Below are 19599 nucleotides of genomic sequence, written 5' to 3'. Positions count from 1 at the left end.
TATAGACTGCCAAAAGACGCCAGGCAAAGGCTGCCCTCGGTTTCGTTCTCGCCCGGGCTTCGGTAAAAACTGGATTGCGTCAGCTGGCTGGCCAGCTGGCGACGTACAATAGATATTTAATTATAGATATAAGCGAGGTAGTAGGATGGACATAAATATTTTAAATGGCTTTAAATGAAAAATTGATAGGTAAATATTTATTCTTTTATATCTAGCATTGAAATGTAAGAAACTCTGCTAGCGCCACCATACGGCGCCAGCTGGCCAATAATCCAGTTAATACCAGGGCCCTCTCGCCCTCGCTCGGCATCGCTTGAGTTCTTCTGTGGGGAAGGTAGGTGCGTATTTAAAGCTATCTATAAAATCCATTCCGTTTTGGATGTACTTTTCGGGGTTCGATACTTCTGCCCACTCAATCGATTATCTACATTGATTTGACGAAGCAGATAAAACCGGATTCCTGTGATATTGATCCCTTGTTACATAACCACCAGCATTGTTGAATGTTTTGTAGCTGTGAATCCTCTATGTGTTGGAATGTTTTGCTAAGCCTCAAATGAAAAAAGAAATGTCTTGCAAGGCATTTCCAGCATTTTTTCCAAATACAGATGCTTCTTGCTCTTGAAAAAGAATCAGGTTTTATGCATGGGCAGCTTAAAATGTATATAAATGAATCCATTCCATTGAAATTCATTTGAATTTAAATTTAATTTTTGTGTCATTTGGCAATAGTGTAACTCCATTTCCTCCTTTCCAGAAAGCACCACCCATGTCATTCTTCTGTCTTTTGCAAGAGCTCTACAAAATAGCTGTTAAAGGTAGGTGTAGTGTACCTAACATTATGTAATAATCAGTGAAGGTTTCATTTTTTTAATTGATACAATGAAATCCAGTGTCCTGAATCTGTCTTAGAATTCATAACTAAACAAAGTTTCTATGTTTTAGGTCAGCAGCCAGGAGGCACAGTTCAGGCAGAGCTTCCTGGAGCTCTTGGCAAGACTTTCAACAGCAGCACCATTCAAGGACGAGCGAATGTAAGTGGCTGTTCTACCTAGTTTGATTAGATGAATCAATAAATATGAGTAAGAATGATCGAAAACACAGCAAAGTTTGGAAGATCTGAAGGAACAATGGCACAGGTATCATATTAACTGTTCAATGAAAGTCACGTCGACTTGATCGATCTCTTACCTAACTCCACATCAAAGTCGACTTCTTCTTTACACCGGAAGATCTTTTGTTATCGTTCTTCACCATGCTACCTAAAATTCACCATTATCAAGCATGGGCACCATGCCAACATCACTATCATTTTGATATTGCAGAACTCACATTTCACAGCCTCTTCACCGTCTTTGTGCCCGTCTGCGTTCGTCCCGCAGGTGGCGCGTGCCACGCTGGGTCTGACGGCCGTCGTCGCGGTCGCCGCGGTGACGCTGGTGTCGAGAGGTCGCGGCTCGGCGGTGACGGCAGCTCCGTCATCAGCAGCCTCCGACCCCGCAGCGCCAGCTCAGCTCGACTAGTCGCCGCCGCCCTCGCAGTCCGTTCATAGTAGGTGTATTTACATATGGTCCGGGGATGTTGGAGCGGTGTGGATGACATCGACGCCGTGTGTTGTTGAATGCTGATTGTCTCATCTCTTGAGGAGTTTTGAAACTCATCGTGAAAATGGTGTCGTGCTGCAACTCAAATTAAGCAGTTGGGTTGTGGGTCGCTTCTGAAGAGCAATGACTCATCTCCTGAACTCCAGTCACCAACACCCAACAGTATCGCAATTGCAATGCGATGATTATCATACTAGCACCTGAAACAGTGTGCATTGTATTACCTTAATATCTTGTTCGGCCTATTTTGGGCTTGATTTGAATGGCGTCGATCACAGCTGTACGATAACAAAAGTTGATTATTATACTTAGGACACAAATATTTATGTTTTGCATATATTGTGTATTTATGTAACATGACTTCGCGGTTCCATCACAGTTCACTGTACAATAAATCATAAAATGCCTTCAACACTGCCTTCCACCAGAAGGAATGGTGCAAATAGCCCAACACCGTCATAGGCGTTAAAGATATTAGCAAATACTTGTTACCATCATCACAATGAAGGCTAATAGCGCTCTTTACAATCCTAGCAAGAACCTTCAACTCGCGTTCTATGCCCGGTAAACATGCCCAAACATATGCCGTCTCTGCGAGCGTGGTTCTGATGACTGTGTTCTTGGCTGAGGAACAATAAACAAAAGCACCCAGTCAGTGTGCTCGTTTTGCTGTGACTAAGTCCATGGCAATCGCTCCTCCTTCCTTCCAGCCGCTCTCTACTGGAGGGAGGGGATGTTGAAACGTACACTACCGTTTTCCGCCAGTAGAGCATGAAACAGCGTACCCGTTTTTTTACAATTAGTAATATAGAACTCTACCAGCTATATATCTGGTCTTCGCATGTGTGGTAAATTTATGGTAAGGTCATCGGCGTTTTTCTAAGCTGCACCGTGGTATTGCGATTTTGCTCTGCCGCTGACAAGAAATTAGTTATTCTTTCCTATGATTAAAGCAACAAACAACGGAACAATGCACAAAAAGAGCACAACTGTGAATGATTGCATAAGCTTGCTTGGGCTTTTGTGCCCAATGGCCTCCACTCAACTCTCGTGCGTTAGTGGACTGTGAAAAATGGAAATGATAAAGTACCTACATGATTTCAAAGTACACACCATTTACGTGATGCTGCCTGGACAAGCCTACAAGACAACGGGATAAGGTTCTCGTCTTGTAAATGTCCTAAACGTTGTACCACATTTAAGAATGGGAATGTCCATTGCGCATTGCGCTATTACAGCCCCTTTTTCACGGGCATGCTTCTTACTTAGGAACTGGACAATAATCGAAAAGGACATGCCACCAACTCTGAAAATTATTCTTCCGGCTTAGTCGCACATACTTGCAGATCATAGCTGTTACGTCCACTATAAAACACCAACAGCCAAGCTCTGTCGAAACCGGCAACAACCAGCAGCACAATCACCGTCCTCGGTTGTAGACATTTCACAACACAGCGGTACCGGGCGGGCGCTTCTCATACCTGTAGATTCACGCGTCTCCTGCAGATGACAGAGCGACGGCACTGCGTTGTGGCTCGCCCGTTGGTCATCGCACTACGATGAGGGAACTTGGAGGGCCTGTGCCTCCCTGAGTGCCTCTACGCCCCGGTGAAGAGTGCACACTCGCGGGAAGCCCAGAGCCAGCAGCCCCTCCGACGTCTGTGCGAGAGGGTCAGAGCGTCAGAAAAGCACATAGCTGCAAGAGCCGGTCATGATTGGGGACAGGCACTTTGCGTTAATGAAACCGTTGCCAATTAATGGCAAATACATGACGGCTGTACCGGACAAAATAACAAACCATTAGCAGTGAAAAGGGTGGCTCGAAGACAGTGCTGCAAAGAGTCAATACCCCAAATCATTATGCATAGCCGGTGAAAGCTTTGTCAAAGCGCCACCTACACCCACCGATCGTACCTGCTTGACGGCAGTGGCGTTTCGTCCTCCGACCACACACATGATCTGTCCTTTGGCGGCGCGGACGGCGTCGGCGGCCGGCCCGGGCACCAGCTGGCCGTCCTCTGTGAGCAGAGAGCCGGGAGGCACGTGCACGGCACCCGGGAAACAGCCGCGCTGGAAACTGGTGACCAAGGGCTCAGGAAATTGGCAGAACCAGACAGCTGACATATTTAATGTATGAGCACAGAATTCATTTACCTGTTCCTGAAAAACTACACAGCTGTATACAGCATGCTGCGGAAAAATATCGAAGTCATGGCCTGCGCTTCTACCAGAATGAAAACGATTTGAAATAAGACAAAAGTAAGCAGACTGCGAATGTGTAAATTCAGTACCTCTGAATAATAAATGCCAGATACTTCAACGTGAAAAATGAATATAATCCCCCATTCCGTCTTTCGTAGATGTCATTCGTCCTATATTTTGTATCATTAGCTACCTTTGCCCAATTCTTCCTCCCCGCTCCCATCACCGTCTGTCACGCAGTAAAAGGATACTCGTCGGCGGGCCGGACGTCCAGGACGCACACCTGGCTGGGGCCGGGCCGGCGGCTCCACTCGATCAGTTCGGCGGCGGCCAGCCGGGGCAGCCGCAGCTGGCGCAGTTCGGCCAGCGGCAGCGGCGGCCCCTCCAGCCGGCCCGGGCGGCTGTGTTCCGACGGTGGCGCGTGCTCCCGGTGCAGCACCGAGCGGGGCGTCAGCGCCTGCACGCGCAACGACTCCACCACCACCGCCTCCATGTTGATGTCTGTGGCAGTAGCGGGGAGGGCAGGTCAGGATCACAGATAGATAACTAGTACACTGCTTTGAACAGTTGCACCAACATATGTGCTGAGTCGGAGGTTGCAGTGAACCAATCACCCGGCCTCCGGATCGATTTTTCACGAGTTGTCAAGTGTTTCATTAATCGCATTTCACACTCGTAGTCCAGCACTGAAGAAACTTTTATGACTGGCCCACGTACGAGCTGGAAGTCTATCCCCTTTTACACCCGGTTATGGCGACAGTACTAAAGGTGGCAAAAATACTGAACACATTTTACATGCGTAACGCCTATACTTCGGCTAACCTGGCATGTCTGAGAAGAGCAGGATGCACTCGTTGAAGCCGAACTGCAGCAGTCTGTCCCTCAGCTGCTGCAGGATGGCCACGCCGACACAGAGCGGAAACCCAGAGTCCTCCAGAAGTAGCGCGTCCCACAGGTGGAATATCTTGTGCAGCGGAAACACGTCTGAAATGGGAGGTCGAAGTAGGTGAAAACATGTCTTAAAATAATAGCATTTTGAAGTAGATATTGTTGAAGGATCGCAGCTTTATTGCTTCTGCAGTCCCGCTGAGTGGGCCACACCCGTCGGATGTAGCCTTACCAATTAACAGTGGAGGGGTGACCCAGCCGATCAGGCTGTTGGGCAGGTCACAAATCGCAGCGTCTTTCTTCCCACCCTTCCGGCTGGTGGTAGCGGCCGTGCCGCCGACACATGCTGCAAGTGTCGTGTCCTTCTGCTAAGGCCCAACCGAACACGCAGTCCCAACACGCCCAGATTTAAATCGCCTGGCTTGTCCAATGTCCATAACAGCATCACAGTGGCACAGGCGAATCATTACCATATCCGACGTGTTACCCGGGCCCTTAGCGTGTCGTTTAGTCAGGCAGGAGGGGTGTAATACTCGAGTATGAATGTCACACCTGTGTCGCGAGCTAATGCTTATGTCATATTTCCTGCGAACGATCCGAATCCCATCTCTAAATACAGCGACTACAGCTTGCCATCGGCTAGAGTACAGCGGCCCGGCAGCAATAGCATGTCGCCAGCAGCGGCGATAGCACCCCATTAATACAGCGACAATACCCGCTCCATCGTGTCCTACACAGTTTAGTGAGACTACAGCCTTGCTGTGACTGGTGCTGTACCGTCGCCTAGAGTCGTTCGCATGTAAGTTAGCGATAGCTGTCTCCAGGTGATGTCATAGGGTAGCACAGGTTGTCGCTTAGACCTGTGTATTACAGCGTGGGCGTGTGGACGGTGGGGTCGGATAATAAGGGTAGGTGGATCGGGCTGTGGGCTTTCCTAGATGATAGTGACCGCGTAGTAAGTGGACCTTCCTCTGGGCGTGCCCGGATTTGCTATAACACCTCACCAGCTGACGTACAGTCGATGACAAAAAATTCATTACGTGCACTGGAAGCAGCTGTTTCTGTGGTCACAAGCGTAGCAGCACTACTACAAGCCTCCGGATCAGATGACTCAGAGGTAAATGTCCAACAGATCCTACGTTAAGCTGAGATGAAGGATTAAGGTTTGAGTCCTGCCAGTTACTAACTTGCGGTGACAAGGACCATGACAAAGAATCCTAACAAATCATTAGCATCACTCCTATGTAACACTTATAAGTACTTACGCGTGAACATGGTGAGGAACCACGGGATGGCGTACAGCTCCGGCACGAAGCCGGTCTGGGTCAGGTGCTGGCCCAGCAGGGGGTCGACGAACGCCGTCAGAAGGCCGAACACTGCCAGGTACTCCTGAATCACCGCCGCGTTGTCCTTCAGAAAGAAGTCGTGCAGGTATTTGGTGATGAAGGCGGACAGACTGGCGTACGCCAGCGCTGTGGGAGGGGTGAACATGGTCAGACGTGGCTCAAGACATTACGGTACCTAGTCTACCTGGTGATAGTGGTTAGATCTGGACGGTTGTCAGTGGCAAAAGTGCGTCATATTGTTTAACAGCGTGGTGCTGTTATAGTACCAGCATACGTGCCAAAATACGGACGGAGATGTCTCGTTTTTTTCGTTTTTTTTTCTTTTTTGCTTTGAATATAGGGGTTATCCCGTTTAAGCTCAGCAATCGATATTCAGAAGTTGTCTACCACGTCAAATCGCCAATTATTTAAACGGGGTAAAACTGGATGACCTGATCCCGCTCCGCTACCTTCGTTGTTGAAGTTGAGGTAGACGAGCGGCGCGGCCAGCGAGTCCAGTCCCTGCCAGTAGACGTACTGCGGGTGGGTGACCACCCAGGCCTTCAGCACCCGCTGCAGCTTTCGGTGGCCGGCCGGTGACGAGAGGAGCTCGTCGTACTGGTGACACCGCGGGATGTCCACCTCGATCTGACGGCAGAACAGAGAAGGGCGTGGTTAGACGTGCGACTCTTCGCTTACTGACAGAAATGAGCATCGCCGGCGCAGTCAGACGTTCGACAGCTGTTGCTATCGAAAACGGAAAAAGTATTTTATGGTCACCCATACGGTAAAGACCTTCGACTTCGCAACTTCAAATAAGAGGGAAGCGCATTAGCATGCGACCAGCCAATGGCGCGCTCATTATCATCGGCGAATCGATACTGTGAATCGATACTGCAAGGAAATGCCGGCTCTATACGCTTTCCCTTCTGCAGCACGGCTCTGCCTGATCCGTCAATTCGCGCGTCTGGTCGTTCTAACCTTCAGCAGATCTAACTTGCCTCTCTACGGATCCGTCAGCGACATCTCCCTATCCTAGCACCGCTCACCTGTCTGTCTGTGGGTTTGAACGTCAGCTTCTGTGTACCTTTGTAGTCAATATCCTTACCTGTCTGTCGGCGGGTATGGCCCGTCTGCTGGTGCGACTTTGGTCGGTGTTCCTCACCTGTCTGTCGGTGGGTATAGCCGTCAGTTTGTCGATGGCGTCGTAGCGGCTCTGCAGGAGGCCCGTGACCCGCAGCAGGGCCGCCCAGCCGTGGGCCCGGTACAGCGGCGGGGTGTCCGTGCGGGCCTCCTCCTCCAGTCGGCCGGACAGGAACGGGTACACCTGGGGTCAGAACGATTACTAGTCAGATGCACGGGATCATAGGAGTGGTCAGTGGTCACTGGCCAGATGCGTGTTCAGGGGAACGGTTGCTGGACCCGTGGTTTGAATCAGCGGACATATGTCACAATTTCAGCTTTTTTAGACGAAACTGCCACCAATCACGGAAAAACTACTACTGGAATCATTACCAACACCACTTGATCGGGAAGTGTTACAATGCAGTAAATACCAAACATGTCGATTAATTGATACCTGGTAGATAAACACAAAGGCTCAGATGCAATTTTACCAGCTGTTTGTCAATTGACGCAAAACACTGATATCAGCTGCTCCATAAAATAAAAGCAAAAAGGGGATAAAGATGACAGCAAAACACCTGTCGACATCGCCCAAACCACTTGAAGACCTGTGCGGTCACACGCTCAAAGCGACCATTGGTGAAACGTGCCTGTATCTCCCGCGACCCCAATGATAGGGCGTCGATAGCCCTGCAGCGCAACAGGTCTCTCGGCCGACTAACAAGTAACAACCTCGCAGATATGCTCTCGTGTCAGTCCGAGGATACGGTAGTGGGGCTTTAGTGTGCGTGAGCGCTACACCTGTGTATAAAGGACGGTTGTTGCTATGATGTTGCTGTGGCTGCTGAACGGAATACTGCTCGGTAAGGCGCTATTTTGTAATTAAACGGTGCAGAAACATGTACCACAGTGTGTGAAATACGATCTAACGCAATTCATTTACGACAGAAGAAAGTGGTTTACGATTCATTTGACTGGATACAAAAACGTTTGGTACTCCTGGCCATTCATGTATACAGGTGAGCTGATAATCCTTCCAAAAGCCCAGCCAAGTGGTTATCGGTAACAAAAGACAGTTTCAGCATATGCATGAACCGTATCGCTGTTACTCCTAATGTAAGCCTGCAGGTCAGCCCCGTTCATTAGTTGCTGTGTTCGTTTGTTTCAGGAGCAATATCTCTGCTAGCCCTCGCCTGTATTCAGATCAGCTCCGTTCGAAAGTCGCCGTACCACACGTTCGCAAGCATGGTGAAACAGTACGCTACACAGAAGCTGCTGGCCTTTGTGGCCAGATATATGAGGAGGAGGTTCGACAGGGACACCAAACACTTCATGAAAGTGAGTCGACCGAAACAGTGTGTGGAGCTCGCAACGTGTAGCCAGTGTTCGTGTAACCGCGTCCTCCGAGACTCGGGAGTGGGGGGGCTCAAAACTCAAAAGCGTTTCTTATCAAGAAGACAACCAAACAACGATCCCATTAACCTTAACTGAAATAGTTATTCATTCAAGCATTAAGTTGAAAAAGTTACAAGTACTTAGTACACCAGTATTGTACCCTAATTGCAGCTTGTCCATCGTGAGTGCACCGATTACTGGAACACGTTGCACTGACATTAGACGGGTTGCCATATTAATTTGATCTCTTTCTAATGATTAACAGTGTCAGGAGCAGACCCTTTTGGAGCGTCTCCGCGCCAGCCGAGACTCGGCGTACGGCCGCGACCACAACCTGAGCGGCATCACCAGTCTGGCTGCGTTCCGTTCCTCGCATCCGGTCACCGAGTACGGCCACTACGACGGCTACGTCCGCCGGCTGGCCGACGGCGAGCGGGACGTACTCTTCACCGGTCCGCCGCGGTCACTCGCCTGCACCTCGGGCACCTCGGGCGGCAGTAAACTGATGCCAGTCACCGGGAGTCTGGTGGTGAACCTGGTCAGCGGCGTGCTCCTGCTCTTGGACCGGCAGCTGGTCGCCTTCCCCGGCGCCGGCCGCCTGCAGCGCCAGATGCGACCGGTGGTGGCGCCGCGCTGGCGATACTCCCCTGGCGGACTGCCCATCGGACCCGCCTCAGTCGCGCCTCCCGGACAAAAAGACGGCCGTGAACACACTCAGTTTCTGTACAGCTCCCCGCCAGCGGCCAACGACATCCCATCTGAACCGGCCGCCGTGTATGTGCATCTGTTGTTCGGCCTGAGAGACCGCGAGCTGGGAGCCATCGAGGCCAACTTCGCCTCATTCGTCTACTCCGTGTTCTCCGCGCTCGAGAGAGACTGGCAGCGTCTGGTCCGAGATCTGGCTGCGGGCAGGCTCGGAAAGGACGTCGACGTACCCGACTCCGTACGGACCGCGTGTGACGCCGCTCTCAGCCCTGAGCCGGCCCGCGCCGCTGAGCTGAGAGAGATCTTTGAGTCAGAGAACGCCTTTCGGGACGGTCGCCTAGCGCGACGCGTGTGGCCTCATCTCAACTTCATCACGACCGTGACCTCTGGAGCGATGCAGCTGTACGCCGCGCGACTCCAGGGACGGTACACCGGCCAGGTGCCGCTCTACAGTGCGCTCTATGCCGCCACCGAGGGTCTGCTCGGCGTCAATCTCTGGCCTGAAGAGTCCCAACCGCGCTACGTACTTCACCCGCGAGCCATGCTGTTCGAGTTCGGCGAGACGGCTGGGACAGACGGCGACAAGATCCTGCTGGCGTCTGAGCTGGAGGTCGGCGGCGAGTACGAGCTGATCGTCACCAACCGGTCCGGCATGTTCAGGTTCCGCATGGGCGACGTAGTGCGGGTGGTGGACTTCTACAACGGCGCGCCAGTTGTCGAGTTCCTCTACAGGTAAGTTCGGGGACGCTGAAGTTAGACTTCTAGGTAGAAAGTGGGAATAACAGACGGATTACCCCCAACAAGTGCCTTGTAAGCATCGTACTGAAAAAATTACAAGCCACGGTCAATTTGCTCTAATCGACCATCCCATTTATCGCCAATGTGTCAAATTTAGAGCTTGTAGCGGCAAATGTAACAGGACCGGATACCAACGTCAAACATATTTAGGCGTCATGTTTAGGCAATCAAAGAACGAGTCGACACTTGATATTTATCTCTCGCATTAACCTCCTCAAACTTTCGCCCGTTTCAGGAAGGGCCAGCTGCTGGACGTCCACTCGGAGAAGATGTCCGAGGCGGCGTTTTTCGGAGCGCTGCGGTCAGCGGCAGACGGCTGGAGTTCTACGCTGGTGGACTACACCACTGCAGAGAGTGTGCTGCTGGCCGGAGCGGCGGACTCACCACCTCACTATGTGGTACTGCTGGAGCTGAATGGGAAGCCGCTCACAGACGACGAAAGGCAAAAGGTAGGACGGTGCAATTAGGACTAGTGGGACTAGGGTCGGTGGGTCGGTAGGGCTCAGAGTCGTGATTAATTTGAGCAGAGGCTGAACTGTGTTCGGCTGGTTGATCGTCTTTAAAGCCAAAGGGACACGGTCCAACTCGGTCTGTGCTCGCCTTATCGAGAATGTATTTAAATTTGGCGGCAGCGCCACTTCTATGTGCCATAGGCCGCCGGGCTCTTAGTCACCATCTTCCCGAACCCCGCCTCTCTCCCGGCAGGTGGACGAGTCGCTATGCGCGCACCACGAGGTGTACCGTTCGTTCCGCGCCAAGGCGGCCATCGGACCCGCCCAGGTGGTGTGCCTCCGACCGGGCGCGTTCGAGCGGCTCCGACAACACGTGCTGGCCAACTCAGACACGAGCGCGCTGCAGTTCAAGGTGCCCCGCGTACTGCGGACCGAGAGCCTGCTACAGCTGATGTTGGAGGAGCGGCACCCTGAGGACGGGGAGCAGCAACGACGAACGGCGACGACGTGAGACAAACTCAAGGGTGCAGGGTTAATGGCGCCATATAATCCAACTCAAACATTTGGACCGCTCAGAAAGACGACTATAATTTAGCATCATCCGCGCCGGGTGCTCAGGGGTGTTTCAACAGAATCTGTTTGATAATGGTGGTCCGATAGCAAGATGTTGATGGAGGCATCAGGTTTTATATTTATGTTTTGCCGGAGCTCACTGTGCATCCGTGTTGTGATGCAAATGTTAAGAAAAACGGTATTCATAAGGACGTACGGACGGAGGTATGGAAAGGAAACTTAATATTTGTGTTTTTTATATACCCACACAAATATCGGCGAACTTTTCCCTGTCCGTACCGCATTGTCGTACCTCTAGCATACTTCTACAACAAATGCTCTCAGACTGTGAATGCTGTGTGTATGTTTGTGTAACCGTTCTTCGGTTCCTGTCTGGAAAATGAGCATCAATGACGAATACAAGCTGAAAATGTAACTTCGGCGTATGTCATTTCTTACTGCATGATTTTAGGGACAAAAGTTACAGGCATCATTGGCCAGCTTTCTGGGCGCTGCTGTTTGGTAAGTATTGTAAAGACGATACGGTGGGTTTGAGAGGGTCGGTGCGATTTGAAAAGGACGAATACCTACAATACGTCCGTGGAGCATGAGAGCGCCGGGGGCTGAGTTGGGCTGTTCAGTACCTGTGTCAGCCGACTGAAGAGTGTGATCCGGTGCAGCTGGTACTCGATGTCGGACTCGCGGATGACCAGCGGCAGCTGAGCGGTCTCCTGTAGTTCCATCTGACTCTGGCTGTGCAGCACTGGGCCCATCCTAGAGGAGCACACAGCCTAAGTCAATGACAGCCGCGTATGCCACACAAACGAACCCATCCTACACGCGCACAGCTGCTGGACCACTGCAATGAGCAATCAACGACAGGTCGCTCCCCTCCTGTAGACGGACCCACGCTGGACGGCTGCAGGGCCTCACAAAGACTTATCGCGCTCTATCCCACAGATCGACCCTCCAGGGCGAGCCCCGGGCGGTCAGCGACAGACCTCATTCCATTGGTGGATCATAGGAGTGGACAACTTATTTGAGCGGGTTACATGGCCAGACATTGTCTAACCCTGCAGTCCAACCAAATATGGAAAACAACAGACAAGAGGCGCGTTATGAAACGGTACTTTTCTATTAGTCCATTTTTTTTAATTGCTCGCAACACTGAGCTCGTTCTCCAAAATAAATGCCATAACGTTGAATGTGAAATGCAAACATCCACAATAACGTGTTGGATGATTTCACATAAGTGTCAGATGACGTTTAGTTAACCACTTTACATAAAACGTGACAGGACAACGGGTTCCGGATTATGACACGGCTCAAATTACTGTTCATAAATAGAACATCGCATGCCACTGATTTCATTGTTCCTTTACGGGCTTACTGATTAACGGGCAGCAGACAGTGTTGCGTAACTCGGGCCTCATCGTACGAACCGTTATTGATGACGTGAATAAAAGACGTGATATTTCTTATTCCACTGACGTTCTCAGAACCAATTGCTGTAACCTGAGTGAGCACTTGAGTAGTGGTCGCCATGTCGCTTTACTGATGTCAACCAGCTAGGAAGGCCTGACTGGCGTCATTTCAGCAAACAACTATGTAAGTTTTCGAGAAGGCGATGGGTCGCTCTCATACCGTCATTAAAGGAAGACTGCCACCTTCAAAAAGTTTTCTCAGATCGGCCTATGATTTATTCCCTGGACAAAACAAAATTTTAGAATTCACCTGACAAAGTATCATCACGTGAATCGCGAAAAAAATTGTCGATTATCATACAATTATCAATCGGTTAATGTCTAGCGACAATGTTTACACATCACTAGACTTCAAGGTCATAAGATTATTACATTTTATTTGAAAAAGTAAGGTATTTTATGATTTACTAATATATGATTTCATAAGAAATTGGCCATGTTTAATTTATTTTGCATTTAAGTTCGTAAAACATTTAAAAATCATGGCTCATTTGGAATGGGTCTGGCCCATGTTAAACCCCATTTCCCACACTTTTTGGAAAAAATGAACTACTGAATATATAAGTTTAACTTTTATTTTGACACTCCAAAATTCTTCTCTGATCTCGAAACAATCAAAGTTTTGACATATATTTACCAAAAGATAAGAAAATTCATGTTTCAAAGTTATCGATAAACAGTAGAGATGTCGGTTTTCTTGGACTAAAAAAATGGCATCAAACTGAACTTTGGTCTCCGATTTCTCGCAAACGGGTTCGAATTTCGGAAAACCGACTTCAGTCTGGGACATAGGTGGCTCAGCTCTAGTGAAAACCGTTTTGTGGAAAAAAGGTGGCAGTCTACCTTTAAGCTCGCGACCTACAGTGCCGGCTTTCTCCAACAGCGTTTAGGAAGAGCTGCAATCATTCCCAGGTATGCACCGACCGTTGGCCCGTACCCGACTAGCAATCTACTGAGATACTGGCGCTATTTCCTGCAGATACTGACCATTTCTCTAGCAGCATGTGGAATGTGGATTCCTGCCACCGTTTTATTGTATGTAGAAACTGACCCTTTCACGAGCAGTGAGTGGTTTTCTCTCACTGTTCTATTTAAGTGCAGCCTGACCGTTTGGCGTTTCTCTAGCAGCAGACAGATTCCTGTCACTATTTTATTGTGGACACTGACCGTTTCTCTAGCAGCGGGTAGAAGGCGGCGGCAGTGACATCCGACAGCCGGCGCAGCAGCGGCTCCAGGGGCAGCGCTATCTCGCTGGGGTCGTACAGGGTGTCCCGGTCGCGGCGCACACCGAACGTCTCCCCCTCCAGTGTCACCACACTGTGAAGGCACAAACAGACAGCTGAACGCTAAATGGATAATATAGGCACTGTCAGCTGAGATATAGACAGACAAAAGAGAAAAAGTCATAGGCCAGCTCGATTGGAAGAATACGATCATTATATTTCCCTCAGTCATAAGCATGACATCAGAAAATTTGGTAGTAGTGTAAAATGGAGCACGCTAATAAAAGCCCAGTCCGCTGGCGAAATTGGCAACCCGATCATATCACAACATCCGGGGCACGGGTCTTCTGTGAAACGATCTAAGCCGATGCAGCTGCACTGAAGCGCGTTTTTGTTCTGTGCTTAAGCGCATATCAATGCAGGGTTCAATAGCACGAAACTCGACGGAAATTAGTATGGAGCTATCGATTCGATTGCACCCATCAAAATGACATGTCGGCGTCAGACCAGACCAAACATGGAATCAGTCCATCCCACGCTTATTCGCACGTCTCAAAGGCTGAACGTAACGGGACACGTCAAGGCGCCGGAAACACAGCGGGGTCACGGTAATGCCTCATGATTACCAGATAGGACGCATTGGAACAAAAGAAAAAAAAAACTTTAATTCATCCGCGGCTGTTCATCTCCCCCCTATCCCCCCAAATACACACTATTACCAACGCCTAAATAGAACCCCCGACGCGGCCATCATCGTCTCCTTCCGCTCTCGTCACTCACTTTGGCACGGTGAGGATGGGCGGCTTTCCCTTGACGCGTCCCTGGTTCCTCAGTTCGGCCTCCAGGTCCCCTCCAGCCAGCCTCCACAGATGGTACACCTCCGTCAGAGGACGAGTCCGGAGGTGTGCCTCCACTCCCACCCCCTCTGAGCCGGAGTCGGCCGGTTCGTCCTCACCCACTGGAGAGTCGAACATCAGCGGAAAGGGTTGGAGTAGGCGGCTGGCCGGCGGCGGTGAGCGGCCAGAGAAGACTCGGTGGGAGAGCAGGTCAGAGACCGACGGTCGAGCCGCCGGGTCCGGCGTCAGACACTGGCGTAGCAGGTCGGCCACGTCTTCCGGTAACGACTGCGAGGGCAGAAATTAGATGAAAGGAGTCAGACAGAGAGATAGCCAGATAGACACTGGGGTCAGCCAGGTCCTCAGGTAACGAATGCAAGGCGGACGGTCGACGGAGTCAGAGCGGCTTGCTCTTCTGGAAGTGACAGTAGAAACGATATACCGACAAACATTCACCCAGTGACTGTGACAGGTCACTTAGACTCTCGATCAGCCGGAGCAGGTCACGATTTGTGTATATTTCGAATATCTTTATAATTAAACATGGATTATCCCGAATGCACTTCAATCAACGGCTTTCTAAGTTAGCCTAGGCAACAGCATCTCGATCGACTCCCCCGCACCGTTCGGCCATGTCCCTCAGTCCTCACCTTCAGCTGGGTGCGAGCCTGTGCGTCGTCAGCCAGCTCGGTCAGCACGTCTGAGCTGTTCATTAGCCGGAACACACGCATCACCTCCTGCGCAACGTCCCGGCGCGGCCAGTGCCGGCCGGCCAGCGCTGCGCGCGCCAGCACCATGCCCGCCGACCACACGTCGCTCTTGGCACCCGACCGGAACTCAGTGGTCAGACCGGAAGCCAGCACTTCCGGTGCCAGGTAGGCCACGTCCCTGTGGGCGGAGAGGGCGAGCGGGAGAGGAGTGCAGTCAGCACAGACACGATAGAACGGCGCCAGCGGCCCCGCACACCACCTGATATCGACTGTAACGTACCCGAGTAGGACGTGCTAGCGATTGGTCAGGTCACTGCAAGGTGTGCCGATGTCCAGAATCATTCGATAATCGGCCATTAATCGCGATAAAAAACGACGAATTACACCTTGCTTAGTGCATTGTGCTCAAGTTTCAGCTATTGCCTGTTTGGAGTTGGTGGGTTCAGTGAGTGAGCTGCGTTACTGTGCTCAAACGCCACTCACCCGATGGGGAAGGCCACGAGCTCGCCGTCCCTGGTCATGTAGTAGAGGCCGTACTGGGACAGCTTGACAGTGCCGTCGGCGGCCAGACGGACGGTGCTGGTGCTGAGGTTACGCACCACCACCTGGTGCTGGTGCAGGTGGTGCAGCGCCTGCAGCAGCTCCCAGGCGAGCCGCACAGTGTCCAGCGGCGAGCCCGCGGCCAGAGCGTCGGCCACACAGTGTCCGTAGCGCTCCGAAACCACCATCAGACGCTCTGACAAAAACACAGAGCAAGGCATCACATTCATGATTCAGAGCATGACAGTCACATCATGATTAACCATTGTGATTTAAAATGGAGCTAGTGCTTGGACAAAGCTTGGCGCAACCATTGGACGTTCTCTAAAAGCATCATGTGAAGCATTGTGCATCACACCCCTCGACAGATGCCATCTGAATCATAGCTGAAGAGTGCAATCATTAGTAAAAGAAGGAACCCTTCAGGAAATGGTGCAGTACACATGCTTATGCCCTCTGTGACAAGGGTTCACCACATGTACAACAATATGCATTTGCCTATGTACACCAAACAACTTACCATAAAGAAGAAAGAGGCATCACACACCCCAAGTCCCAAGATGGTTGAAACTTACCATGTTTCCCACGACAGATATCCACATATTGGCATATATTGGGGTGTTTCAGTGTTTTAAGGTACTGAAACTCGCCAAGAATCTGGATGGAATTGGGCGTCAGTGGCAGCCCATTCATGCCACATGATTCATTTGGATGAGCTGAAGCAAAAAAGGTGCAGATGCCAAGGCCGGCACCACCCATGGGCTCCATGGTTCACCTATAAACAGAATGGCACATCAGTGTGAAGAGTACTGTTCCACTGGCCTGTACATTTTCAACAACATTCCATTCTCAAGCTTGAGATAAACAGAGCTTTCTAATTAAGAAATGGAGCACTTGTAACCATATAATACAAAGGAGGGTGGCTTAGATACTTAGTATATTCTGTAAAATTCATACTCCCTAATTATTACTCTGCATACCTTAAAAAAGCAATATATTGTGATACTGCATGCATTAACATGTTATTGTTATTAATAACTGCATTTGCCTGTTGCATAGGTACTCTTATAAGGATTTTGCCTTATGCAGTGGGGAGGGTATATTACATGAACCCTGTGCAATGGTCATCATTTATCAATCATCTTTTGCTTGAGACACTGGCAGATCCAAGGGGGCATTCCCCTCACAACGTCTGAAATTGATGGAAATTTGTGGTTTTGCAAGAATAAAACAGAAACTTAACAACTTTTGTTAGGAAAACTTGGTTTCATATGCAGAGCAGCACATAAGGAATCAAGATCTGATGAGTTTTTGGAATTTGGAAACTTGTTTGGATGCTCCACCCGCAGACCGCAGTGTCCCAGGACCGTCTTTCTAGATCCGCCAGCGGCTCAAGGTCACACTGAAATGGAAAAATAGTGAAAATGGCATTATTATCTTTATCACTGTCATACAGACTACAGTTAAATGTTTTGAAATTTCGTTCAAATCCTAGAAGAACTTTAAAGTCAAAACCGGTGCCCTGGCGGCTGGCATCAGCATAACTGTAACAATAAGCTGAAGCCAGCATGCAGAAAGATCAAATCATTGCAGGCCATGCTGCTTATTCAACTTAAGTACGTAAACTATAACACAAATTCAGAACGACTTCTTCAACTGAAATAAAACCTCCCGACTACCGCAAAACCCGCTTTATTATTACAACCAAGGCTACAAGGCCCTATATACCAGGTAGGGTCGTCCGGCGATTCTACCTGATCGTGACGTCAGCTCGTGACGTCATCTGGGGGCAAGTCTTGAAGTCCCGTTTAAGTCCCATGTAAATGGGCGATTTTTGAAGCGCTGTAGAACAAACTCTGCTAAAGCTAGCACAAAACTAAGTGCATCACCGGAAAGCCGAGACATTTTTCTTTGAATTATCTAAGAAGCGTTTTTCACTAAACCCATTAGTTTTTCCAAAAATGCGTAAAAAAGCCCCCATGCCTCCGCAGCCTCCCCTCCGCCGGCCGCCACGCCGCCGCGGTAGTGTAGTGGTTAGGATGCTTGCGCCGTAATCCAAAGATCGTGCGTTCGAATCTAGGCGCGGGTCGTACTTAAATCGAAATTGCAAGCGGAATATGTGTTTTTTCTTGATAAATCACTTATATTACATCTAACGGTTCATAAAACTATCGATAACAATTGACTGAAACCCAAAATATAGAATAAATTCTAATAAAACAATTTCAAATATGGCGGCCGTTGCGCCAGGCCCCGCCCCCGACTCCGCCCCTTCGTGTGACGTCATCTGTGCACTTGGACACACAGGGAGATAGGGGACGACATGGGCCTGCAAGGCTATAGAACTTACAACCAGGGTATCTTACAACAACCACGCGCCTCCCCCGCGCGCCGCCGCCTACTACGCCGCTTTTGTCGCAATCGTCGAAATTATTTGCCCTCAAGGCTTGGCCTTTCAAACACCGAACGCTTGAATTGTAAATGACGTTTCTGAACATTTTAGTTCTGTAATGGCAGAATTTTACGGCTAAGTTAGGTGATTTTACCTCTCACTTACACAAAAAATATAATTCTGAAGGTTTTTTTTGATAAATCAAAATGTAACATAAAAAAATCAACATAATACAGTTAATCATCATATATTGATGTCAGTTTTGATTGCGGGAATGTTTGTTTACCTTTTGCTTGTTATTGTGTTTACGCATATGTTTATGCATCTTGGGTGTATCCAACGTGTATCTTGTATTGCATTTATTGTATTGGTGATTACTACGAGTAATTTGCCAACATGACCGTGCCAATTGAGCTAAAAAAAAAACGAAGGATTGCACCGTGGTAAGTGCTAAGTAACTTCATGAGCATTTTGCGAGCGGCAGGAGTTCGAGTTTTATTGTGAGCAGGTTGTGAGGTTCTGGGGTGGGGTCCAGGTTGACCCTCGGTTCTCACTCCTCAGACCCCAGTCATGCTTCAAATGTTTCGTCGGATCTGAGATTTCGCATGCACATTTTTGTTTTGTGACTTATGATCCTCAAAAAGCAAGACTCTAGAGTCTAGTCCAAGTCCGTACTTTCCCGCTCAACAGCTTGTCGAATATCGAAACCATTGAATCGATCTATGCATGGTTTGCTTTAGTTTGGTAAAATTCGGGTAAAATGAATTCGACTTCCTAAGTGACGTGGTTGAATGGAATATTATGCTACAAGTCCGCGATAGCTGTCGTCAGTTGTCGCTCATATCAAATCATAAAAGTTTTTGACTGCACGTAACTGGAACATGTTGCATGAAAACGGTAGCGATTGAAAGATAGCAAGCGTTGCGACATGCAGCCAGCAGGCACGCATGCAAGCAAACATGGAAAAGTTCCAAGTTTACATCAACTGTCGGCTGGCACGTCCTTGATGGGATAAATCCAGACGAAAAATCCAGCCTTGCTTCTGTGTCACGTTTTTAGCAGTGCTGTAGACGGGAAACATGCTGACGTTTGCGACGGGCTTGCAATGGGAGGTCAGATGACGCCAGAGGGCGGTGATAGTCGACGGCGATGGGGAGAGAGAGGGCGGTAGTGTCGACAGCGACGGCCGCTGGTGGCGCACGGGATGGCGGCTGTCGAGCAAAATACGAGGGCTTGATACGTAGCTGGAGACTTATGGCAGAGAGCTAAAGTTTAGCGCCGGAAGGCGGCGGAACGGGGGGGCACCGGGCCCCCCTTTGATTTTGGCATTTTAACACTAGCCCTATGGGCGTTGCATGGAAAGAATGG

The 19599-nt window shown here is 49.8% G+C and overlaps 2 protein-coding genes across 11 annotated transcripts; one reads left to right on the top strand and one right to left on the bottom strand.

The window, feature by feature from the left end:
• The first annotated feature begins 274 nt into the window (after positions 1-274).
• On the top strand, positions 275-11479 carry LOC122363774 (probable indole-3-acetic acid-amido synthetase GH3.9). Of its 4 annotated transcripts, none has more exons than XM_043333408.1 (8): positions 275-334; positions 758-818; positions 946-1034; positions 1383-1551; positions 8313-8482; positions 8805-9976; positions 10278-10491; positions 10748-11479. In XM_043333408.1, exons 5-8 carry the CDS (start codon positions 8390-8392, stop codon positions 11003-11005), a joined length of 1737 nt encoding a protein of 578 aa, XP_043189343.1. In that variant the 5' UTR covers positions 275-334; positions 758-818; positions 946-1034; positions 1383-1551; positions 8313-8389; the 3' UTR covers positions 11006-11479. The 4 variants fall into 4 exon arrangements, with proteins under 4 accessions (XP_043189343.1, XP_043189346.1, XP_043189345.1 ...); XM_043333411.1 differs by having other exon boundaries at positions 275-338; XM_043333410.1 differs by lacking the exon at positions 758-818.
• On the bottom strand, positions 2522-18224 carry LOC122363773 (TBC domain-containing protein kinase-like protein). Of its 7 annotated transcripts, none has more exons than XM_043333402.1 (14): positions 18206-18224; positions 16415-16614; positions 15783-16035; positions 15240-15477; positions 14534-14877; positions 13698-13847; positions 11691-11820; positions 7185-7346; positions 6490-6667; positions 5960-6166; positions 4629-4790; positions 4058-4307; positions 3519-3681; positions 2522-3263 (listed from the first exon to the last, which is right to left on the bottom strand). In XM_043333402.1, exons 2-14 carry the CDS (start codon positions 16605-16607, stop codon positions 3159-3161), a joined length of 2535 nt encoding a protein of 844 aa, XP_043189337.1. In that variant the 5' UTR covers positions 16608-16614; positions 18206-18224; the 3' UTR covers positions 2522-3158. The 7 variants fall into 7 exon arrangements, with proteins under 7 accessions (XP_043189337.1, XP_043189342.1, XP_043189338.1 ...); XM_043333407.1 differs by lacking the exon at positions 18206-18224 and adding an exon at positions 17568-17601; XM_043333403.1 differs by lacking the exon at positions 18206-18224 and adding an exon at positions 17542-17560.
• Between the last annotated feature and the right edge of the window lie 1375 nt (positions 18225-19599).

The sequence above is a fragment of the Amphibalanus amphitrite genome, unplaced genomic scaffold, assembly GCF_019059575.1.
Source record: "Amphibalanus amphitrite isolate SeventyFive unplaced genomic scaffold, NRLGWU_Aamphi_draft 000639F_arrow, whole genome shotgun sequence".
NCBI classification, from domain to species: domain Eukaryota; kingdom Metazoa; phylum Arthropoda; class Thecostraca; order Balanomorpha; family Balanidae; genus Amphibalanus; species Amphibalanus amphitrite.
Note: the sequence above shows the minus strand (reverse complement) of the source record. Positions and strands in the feature narration are given on the sequence as shown.

Excerpts from the sequence above, each read along its gene's own strand:
- LOC122363774 (XM_043333410.1), top strand. The coding sequence starts at position 8,390 with ATGGTGAAACAGTACGCTACACAGAAGCTGCTGGCCTTTGTGGCCAGA. Across the intron at positions 8,483-8,804 it reads ACACCAAACACTTCATGAAA|TGTCAGGAGCAGACCCTTTT; the intron begins GTGAGTCGACCG and ends AATGATTAACAG. Across the intron at positions 9,977-10,277 it reads GTTGTCGAGTTCCTCTACAG|GAAGGGCCAGCTGCTGGACG; the intron begins GTAAGTTCGGGG and ends CGCCCGTTTCAG.
- LOC122363773 (XM_043333402.1), bottom strand. The coding sequence starts at position 16,607 with ATGGAGCCCATGGGTGGTGCCGGCCTTGGCATCTGCACCTTTTTTGCT. Across the intron at positions 6,167-6,489 it reads CCTCAACTTCAACAACGAAG|CGCTGGCGTACGCCAGTCTG; the intron begins GTAGCGGAGCGG and ends CCCCTCCCACAG. Across the intron at positions 3,264-3,518 it reads ACGCCACTGCCGTCAAGCAG|ACGTCGGAGGGGCTGCTGGC; the intron begins GTACGATCGGTG and ends CCTCTCGCACAG.